Raw genomic sequence first — 10090 nt, 5'->3', positions numbered from 1 at the left:
TTTCCATCTTCGTTGCCACCTTGAGCTCTCGTTACGTCTATGTGTCTTTCTTCAGAAAATGACTACAATTACACTTATGCTGGAGCATAAATGATAAGGAGGAGAGAGTTTTACGGAGCGGTAGGGACAGGCCTAAGGAAGGTATGTTTTAGAAGTTTATATAAAACAGTGAAACAGGTGTTTTTTTGTTTTTGTTTTTGTTGTTGTTGTTGTTGTTGTTGTTTTCAAATACCTCCGGGATCCTTGTTTTATAAACTGAGCACTTCAAGTTTTTATACATATAGTTAGGTTTTTTTTTTTTTTTTTTTTTTTTTTTTTAAATATATGCCTGCATAGATTAGCTCCATCGTAGCTACTCCAAGGGGGAAAAAAGCGTGAAAATCTGACTGGCCACTAATCATCCAGAGTTACCCGAGGCACAGCAGCTAGCCTGCCTCTTCCTAAATACAAATACTTAGTTGCTTTTGACTCGTATTGAAAAAATAATATCTTTCCCCCTGTTTGTCACTAGAACTGCCACCAGAAGAAAAGCCCTCCGTTTGTCCCAAATAAGCACCTCTGTTTTTCACAGCTTGCAGTAATGCTTAAAGTAAATAAGTTCTTGTGTAGCTAGCACTATTGGATTCATTCAATTGCCTGAACAAAGCTATTGTTTAGCGGTTTACAACAAGCCTTTTCTCTGTTTCCTTTAAAAGAATCTTCCTTGTTCCTGTGGTTGGCATGCTTAGTATAGTAAGCCTTTCTACAGTTTTCAAATGCTAACGATAATTTTCCCCCACAGAAGAAATGAAGGAAGACTATGACACTATGGGGCCTGAAGCCGCGATCCAGACCACAGTTAACAATGGTACAGGTAAGTGGTGTCTACTACGCCGAGGTTGTACCTGCCCCATGTCCTGTGGACCCGGGGGGTGAGGAAGAGAAACACAGGCCCAGGCACACGGGTCCCTCCAAGACTTAGCAGTTGAGTCAGGCATTCCAAGTCTCCTGTTTTGGTCTCAGATCGGAGTTCCCTTAATTTCATTTTATTTTTTTTTTCACTTTATTTTTTTTTTTTTTAATTTTCCTCAGCAAGTGTACCTTTCATTCTTAAACCCCTGATTGGCCTGTGAAAGTTCAGAGAACCGAACTGGATGTAGACATCTTTTCAGAGCAGGGGTTGGGCAAATTTTTGGTAGTGATTTTTATTTTAAAAGACTGCATAAATAATCACAAAATTAGAATGTAATAAGCCTCTCCTGGCTACCACTTGATATTAGTCATTGAGAATTCAAATGATATGCTATAATTTAGACTGTAAATGTTTTTTTCAGGAAGACAAACCAAATTTCCGTGAACATTCCTTGCAAAAATTGAACACCTGAGCTCCTTTTTATTCTTTCTGCACTTTTAATTCTTGCTCCCTCCTCTAAGTAATGTCTTCCAGGCAGAAGGTTTAGAGAGAAGAGACAATTTCACTTCTTTTTATTGAAGCTCAAAAAATTACAGTAGGAAAGCAGTAAGCAGTGTTATCTTCTACTCTGCTCCTGCTGTGGAGTGGGATTTCAGGACAGTGGTGGCATTCCATGTTCCTCCCCCAAAACTGCACGGCATCTTCCCTCAAAGTCCCGCGTCACCAGTGCAAATGTACATTGGCTCACTATGTTTATCTCTCTTTTCCTGGATAAGGCTAATTATTTTTGGTGTTACAAACAATCCTTCACACGGCCAGTACAGATGTTAACCTAGTGCCCCGTATCAGGTTATCTCTCCAAACAAAACAAAACAAAACAAAACGAAACAAAACAAATTGCATAGCTATTTCCACGCAACTCACCAATGAGAAAGAAGTCACAGTGTTATGAAGTTTTAGAAATGTGAATAATTCAGATGATAGTCCAATCTCCCTTGTGTTGATACACATCATAATAAACTGCTCATGCTGTGCTTCTATTTAGAATGTTCTTATTAATAACTTACAAGGCACTAATTCACTTTGTTGGGTGTAAAATAAGAGAAATAATGAACAATTGTAATTTTTCTTTCATTTGAAAATGTCAGTGTAGGGTACAAAGATGAAACTGCGCAATGTGGGATTAGGGAAAAGGTATAGAATTAGGAAAGATTAATCCTACTTTTCAGGTATAGCTCTGGCAATCACTAGATCGCGACCTTGGGCATGTCAATTATTCTCTTTGGAACTTAGTTTCCCCACCTGAAAAATAATTAAATCACACTAATTGTTTCTTAAGACTATGTCCATGTTTAATAGTCTATGTTGCACCATATAACATAGAAACAAGACAAAATAATTACATGTAAAAGCATAATAATGAAGAAATAGCATAAATTAGATACTTTCTATAATGTCCCAACTCATCGGATCAGAAATGGCTTCATGTTTTTTTTTTTTAAGATAAATGTTACATTTCAACTTCAAGCATAAATAAATCATAATTCTTATTAACTTTATTAGGCATTCAGAGTGTCACAAAAGTAATTTATCCCACACGTGACAATTTGCTAGCGGTTTATACACTTGAAGTCTAAAATGATATTAATAAAATTTATTTCTGTTCAAAAGATTCAAAAATCAATTCTGAATGTGCTTTCATGTGGCTTTAAGGTCTCTTTTTCTGATACTTACTATTGCTTATAGTTGTTCATGTATAATCAGTCAACAAATAAATAAGCATTCACTGAGAGTCTTCTCTATACACCATTGGTGCACTTGTGGTGGAAGATGGGCCAGGAAATTTAAGACATGGTTATTATTTAGTTTGGGAGATGAGACTAACAAAGAACAATAAGAGAAATATGTGATAAATATGCAACAAATGGTAGGAACCGTAATTATTTCACATCCCCAAAGTGGGAGAGATGCTATGGGGTGAGTATTCAGAAAAAGCTTCATGACAGAGGTGAAACATAAGCTAAGTATATTTTCAATGAGTATAGAGAAGCGAGGAAGAGCTTTCTAGCAGAGGAATGTGTGAGCCAACGAAGGAAATTGTGAAATCTATTCAGAGGATGGTGAGTAAAGGATTTGCCTGAATCAGAGGGTCCTAGGAGGGAATACATGGGAAATGAAGCTGGACATTTAAGTTGAAACCAGCTGATGGAGGATGTAAAGCACCAGACCAAAGAGTTTGTGTCATGTTATACTACCGTGATTTCTGTGGGGGAAAACCAGACTTTGAGAGACCAACTGGAAGTCATTGTAGTTACTCAGGTGTGAAGTGACAAAAAGCTTGTCCTAGGGTGGTGACAGTGATGAAATTAGCAACATGATTTCTTAACAACCAGTTGAATCTCTGGGTGATGGAATCAAAATGGCTTCAGGATTGCACGTCTGCATGTTTAGAACATGGCAGTACTTGCTATTTCTAGATAACAAGGCGGATCCAATTTTGAGAAGATCTTGAGCTAGCCTTTAGATACGTATTGTCATATAAAAGTTATATATGGATGTGACTATGAGAAGGCCCATTGGAAATGAGGAAATGAAACACAGGAAGTCAGGGCTGGAGACATAGATTTGAGACTGATGCAAATATATTCCGATAGTATTTAGCATCATAGGACCATGGCATTAACCATTGAGAGTATATTTATTGAAACAAGTAAAAAGCTGAGGCCAGGGCTCCTGGTGGGTAGGGAGAAAAACCAAACTCATTGAAAGAGAAAAGATTAAGGTAGAAAAAAAATAAACAACTAGAAGGCAAAGAAAGAAAGTTTCAAAAAGTACAGAATGGTCAATTCAATCAAAAGATTCAGATAACTACAGTTGAAAGAATGCTGAACAGATACATTGGGCTTGGTAATTAGGAATTTACCGGTGACCCTCAGTTTATCACTCTGCCCTTTTAGAGAATAAATACATATTTCTTTACAACCGCAAGTTGCTGCTTCTTATCCCCCAGAATCTTTTCAATTGCTAAATACATGGGGAATTGAAAGAAGACACCTCTTCTGGTTGAAATTGCTCATTAATGGACCATCTCTTTGTCTCTCCCCAAGTCCTAAAAGATCCAGCTACCGGCTGACCTTCTCTAGCCATCCCCACTTACAATGATTATCTTCTTCCGGAGAATGCTTATTGAACAAAACACCTAACCTTGCCATAAATTCTGTCGTGTGTTGTTAATTAATGTGCTGTCTTTTCCAAATTAGATTGCAAACTCTGAGAGCATGGATTGTTTCTTAGGCTACTATATTGGCTATAAGAGTGCCCTAATTTTTTTTTAACTTTACCCTTCAATCTTATTTTTTAATTTAAAAAAATTTTCTTGTAATTATTTTTTAATGTACAATGTTATATTTAGTATTTTAGGCGTACAATATAGTGATTCAACAATTCTATACAATACTGAGGGCTCATCAAAATAAGTACACTCTTAATCCGCATCACCTATTTCACCCATCCGACCCCACTTCCTCTCTGGTAACTATCAGCTTGCTCTCTATATTTAGGAGTGCTTTAAAATGAATAGGCTCTCAATATACTTTTAATGAATAAATAGGGAATTAATTTAATATCAAATATCATTTTTCTTTTCTAATCAGAGCAGAACCAACAGACTTTGAAATAGATACATTCTAAACAGCTCAGCTTAAGCAAATTTTCTGATAAAAAGTGCTGTTATTAATGGGAATAAGTTGTGAAGGAAAGACAAAGCTAATGTCTCTAATACTCCTCTCTGAATATTCAAACACACAGAATTCGCTCCTAACTAAAAGTAAGGAAAAGACCTCTGAATTTCCTTCTCAGCTCTACGCATCTACTAAATAGCAAAAATTAATTAAATTCATCTAAATGGAGAGAATAGTCTTTAAGAATGTAAAAGTATCTTCTTGGTATATTCTGCTAAGTTTAAAGCTGCAAGAAGCCATGGCAAGAGTTTAGTCAAATAGAATCACAGAATTCTAAAATCAAAAGTTAACCTACAAATCAAGTTCTTAATTGTGTTTTGATAGTTGAGGAAACAGTAGTAAAAAATGCCACATAGCTAACTGTGGCAGATTTGGAAATAAAATCTAAGTTACCTGACATAACCTTTCCCCTCAGAAGGTTTTTCACCACTCTGAGGAGATGTCCTACTAGAAACTATGGTATCATCTTTGACTCTTACATACTTTATCTAATTAGTCATCAACTACTATCATTTCTACTATCACAAATAGCATATATCACTTTTATTTCTCCCCATCACGTTTTTCACTATCTTGATTTAAATCCTCATCTTTCATTCGAGCTATTATGATACTTTGTTAACCGGACTCATTTCAATCCCTAATTTCTTTAATTCACTCTTCACGCTAACAAAGTTAGTTACAAGTTGTTTTCCTAGCACTTGGGGCAGATGGGTCATTGTAACTCAGTCTCCCACACCACTTCATATCCAACCTCGTATGGTTCTCCACTGCTTTCTGAATGAGTCGGCATTTGAGTTGAGTTGGCATCCTCATGATCTATCTATCTTGTCTTTACTACCCCTTCCTAGTATATACCTCAACTCTGAAAGGCTCATTACTATTTATACTCCTTTGCCTTTGCTTATGATTTTCCATCAACCTAGACAGCTACTCATTCTTTTTAGTCTGACAGCACCATACACATTCTTAAAAGCCATCTCCACCAGGAAGTCATCTTCCAGTCTCCCACTCAAGATTAACTACTCCTCAAGATTCTTTAAAGATCTTCTTATAGAACTTATGAATTTCCTTTCATATTATACTTAGTTGCCTGCAGGTATGTTTCTCCCTGCTAGATTGTAAGCTACTTGAGGACAGAAATGGTATGGGGTTTTGGTCACTTTATCACTATAGATCCTAGAATGGTCTAGGTCACAAAGAGTTTTTAAAGAGATTTAGGGAGTGAATGACAGACAGACACCACCACTTGGGCTTCCTTTCATATTTCCAGGTTGGCATATTTTGATGCAATTGCCAACCAGACATTTTCATCTCTCGTTACTCTAATCTCCCAAATGAGAAAAATTCAATTACATTTGACTGGTCCCCAGCCTTTGTCTTCTCTATTAGTCAGTCCATATTCATCCTTATAACTCTTTTCTCATTTTTTGAATCCCCTTCTTAGAATCTTTAATTGCCTCTTAGTACCCATAGACAAAATTCACATTCTTCGGACCAGTATTAAGTGCCATCCATTTTATACCAACAGTGTTTCATTCTCATCAGACCAAATCCCTCGGTAATACAAAATAAGGATCACATGTGTGCCAACCTCTGAATCTCTGCCCACACTGTTCCTTGAGACCCTAATATTTCACTCCCTTTCCTCTGCTTATGTAAACTCTACTCACCCTTCTGTTCCTCAGGGCCAGTTCACATTCCATTTCCTTAATGTGGTCATCATAAAACACCTCAAACCACGTCAATCTCTTCCTTCTCTGAAATTCCACAGCCCTCAGGTGGACACTGCTAATTTTAGCATGTTGAAGTGTTCCTCTTTATAATGTTTACACTTATTTTACCTAGTTAATTTTGTGAAGACAAGAGATTTCTTGAGCTGTAAAATGGGTGTAGATTATCATGCTAGGATAGCATAGGATTGTTGAGGTAATTAAATAAGTAATATTTATTAGCCTTAGTAAGGGCCCCAAAAATATTTGCTTGAAGAAAGGACTATTCCTTCTTTGCCTAAAGGACACAGCACAGTAGTGAACTCACATGATAGGTGTTATGACAGGTATAATGAATGAATGAGTGAATGAATAAATGAATGTACAGTTGGTGGAGAAGAAATAGTCTCTGAGAAGGGAAGCCACAATAAAGGAAAACATTCCCTGTGAAGGGGATTAATTCCAGTATCTTCAGAGAGTGAAACCAGGATTTAAGTCCCTGAAATCAACTTGTTAAAGGCAAAGAACCACAGTGTATATCACTATATTTTTTTACAACAAAGTTAGATTAGCAGCAGCACAGCAAAGTTGATTTATAGCATGAGGTATTGCAAATCCTGATTTACATCAACAACTTTCTACATTGCATTTAATATTTCTACATTGGTTTTAATGTTTTAAAAATGAAAGAAGTTGTATGCTCTACCACAGAAGACAAAGAATGTCCTTTTATAAAGGACCTTACGTCTTCCATATTTTAATCAGATTCAAATTCAGAATAAAATTATTATGTAGAATTTTTAAACAGGGAGGGGGAAAAAACATTTTCTAAGAAGATTAGAGAAATGGGAAAACTTAGGAGCATTATAAAGCCTACGTGCTAGTAGTAGCAAGGATCTATCATCGGTGCTTGGTGATCATTAGCATTAATGCAGTTCCACGTGCATATCAAGACCCAAATAGGCCCCTGATGTTTTCCTCTTTGAATGTGTGTAAGTTATATTTATTCAGACAACCTAGTACTCTAGTCATAAAAGGCTATTAATAACCACCTGCATCTTTCCTTCCTTTGCTGGGAAAAGAAAAGCACCTTACAACCTTACATCTAGAAACTGGGTCAGGGCAATTTAGGTCTCAGTTCTTAATCTTACAGAACAGAATAAAATTACTGCCCAAGAACTAACTATATTGACTCTAACTATAGTCATTAAACATACTTCCAATCTTTTAAGAATAATATATGAATACTTTTGCACATGGAAGGCAAACGTTGGTTCGGGATGCTTCAGATTAGTCGAGAGTCAGATAAACAACATTTGGATTTTGTCTTTATCAATTACTAGTTCATGAACTTGAGTAAATAAGAATTCATTTCTACATCAGGAAAGTGTAAATAATGATTACCTATGTACAAAGTCCATTGTAGGGATTAAATGGTATATTATTATCACTTTTGAAAGAGAGGGAGAGTGGGGGTGGGGTAGAGGCAGAGGGAGAAGGAGTAAGAGAATCTCTTTTTAAAAATTTAAATGCAATTAATTAACATATAGTGTATTCTTAGTTTCAGAGGTAGAGTTCAGTGATTCATCAGTCTTGTATAATATCCAGTGCTCATAGCATCACATGCTGTCCTCAATGTCCATCACCCAGGTACCTCACCCACCTCCTCCTCCTCAGTTTGTTTCCTATGATTAAGAGTCTCTTATGGTCTGCCTCCTTCTCTGATATCATCTTGTTTTATTTTTTCCTCCCTTCCCCTATGATTCTCTGTTTTGTTTCTTAAATTCCACATATGAGTGAGGTCATATGATAATTGCCTTTCTCTGATTGACTTATTTGGAATCTGATGTGGGGCTCAATCTCACGACCTTGAGATCATGACCTGAGCTGAAATCGAGAGTTGAATGCCTAACTGACTGAGCCATCCAGGCACCCCAATGATATATTATTTTTAAAGTACCTGGTGTATTGCCTAACATACACTGCTGCTGACCCTGATTTGCTTATCTTGCCAGTTTGTATCTACAGGCAAGCTTTAAACCAATTTTATACATTAAGAAATAAATGGATTCTAAACTGTTTCCTCCCTTTACACTGGTTCCTCATTAACTTCTTTTCTAGAAAACAAAAATGCAGTGTTTAACAAATTTGTAATGGGAGGACTAACCAGTCAATTTTGAGAGCCTTTGCCAATTAAATTCTTTTGACGTCTTAGAAAACCAACCAGACAAGCTACAGGACAAAGGTCTTTTCACTGCTCCAACAATGCATTTGAGGTTTAAAATATGAATATTGAGAAGGAATTGCTTATTGCTTACTTTTTTATCTCATTTCATCTCTACCTAGCATCCTTTTTTAAACGTAGAAGAAGATGTAGCGGTAAATACAATGTGTATAATGATGAACTCTGTCAAAGACTTTTCCTTGATCACTGACTAGCATCAGGAATCATATGTTGTTTTCCTTTTGTTCTGAATGACAAACAAATCAGCAAATAATAAAACGTTCGTCACTTTACCAAGATACCTACATTTATTCTTTCCTCTCAGATTAGTAGTTGTGTGCAGAATTTGAACTGAGGCTTGAGAAAGAAACTCTAAAGAAATAGAAGATATAGTTCTTGCCCCTAAGGAATGCAAAATCCTGGAGCGCCTGGCTGGCTTAGTCGGGGCTGTATGTTTGAGCACCACCTTGGGTGTAGAGATTACTTAATAATAAAATCTTCAAAAAAATTGTAATGACATGAAGGTAAAATTTACAATAAATTTTAAATTTATTTTAATAAATTATAATTTAAAAATTAATAGCTTAATTAGCTCTTCAGATCAATAGTCACTTAAGGTGACCCTACTAAGTTTAAGACATTTTGTATTTGAAAAATAGAAGGAACAGTCACTGTCATTTAGGACTTACCTTCAGTTGGGTAAATAAAAAGATGGTAATAAGAATAAGGTGAATAAGAAATGTGTGTAAAATGTTTAGCACAATGTTAGACATAATAAATGTTCAATTGTTGCTAGCCATTACCATCATTATTATTAATATTATAACAATATATGGATGAAGATGTTTTATTTGAAATACAACAAGCTCTGTTGGTTCAAGTGGAAGGTGTTTGATATTGCAGAGGGCTCTTGACAGTGTAGAGTGAAATATTGGAGACATGAGGTAGAACAGTACCTTAAGAGACTGCAAATTTCAGAGACGATTTTCTTTAGGAAAAAGGCTTGTTAAATATGGCTCTATGCAAAAGTGAGGCATAGAGAAAGCTGAAAATGTACAAGGAGACTGGGTAAAAGATGGAATAAGTTATCAGAAGTTGTGAGGAAGTAGCTTTAGAGAGTAGCCTTGGCTGCGTGCAGAGGGCACATCTTTCTTAGAATAAGATCAAAAGAAAAAGGAGGAATGATTATAGAGATTTGGGGTGAATTTAAGGTAGTTCAGGGAATTCGTGTCATATGTGTTGCCCTCTTTGAAGTGAGTAGGAAAGGAGATGATCGGTTGACAGAAAGGAAAGGGAGTAGGGTTGGAATCTTGAAGAATGGAAACCTAGAGTAATTCCCGTGGACAATATGTGGAGATTCAGTTACCATCACAAAAGAATATCCGATTTGGATAACGTAGACTAAACAAGTGTTACAAGTATTTACATTTCTTTAGCCATCTTTGATACTCCAGGAGCAAAGAAACTGGGCTGGATTTTCGTTTGGCTAGGTGAGAATGACACAAAAATAAGGGACAAGGAC

At 36.2% G+C, this 10090-nt stretch overlaps 1 protein-coding gene across 4 annotated transcripts in view; it reads left to right on the top strand.

Moving 5' to 3' along the window:
* The window catches only part of ZEB2 (zinc finger E-box binding homeobox 2), a 141513-nt gene that overhangs the window by 99525 nt on the left and 31898 nt on the right, over window positions 1-10090 (top strand). For all 4 annotated transcript variants that reach the window (XM_041739675.1, XM_041739676.1, XM_041739677.1 and 1 more), the window contains one exon: window positions 782-853. In XM_041739675.1, coding sequence (XP_041595609.1) covers window positions 782-853 — 72 coding nt within the window. The remainder of the gene's footprint in view (window positions 1-781; window positions 854-10090) is intronic.

Source organism: Vulpes lagopus, chromosome 24 (assembly GCF_018345385.1).
Source record: "Vulpes lagopus strain Blue_001 chromosome 24, ASM1834538v1, whole genome shotgun sequence".
Lineage (NCBI taxonomy): Eukaryota > Metazoa > Chordata > Mammalia > Carnivora > Canidae > Vulpes > Vulpes lagopus.
Note: the sequence above shows the minus strand (reverse complement) of the source record. Positions and strands in the feature narration are given on the sequence as shown.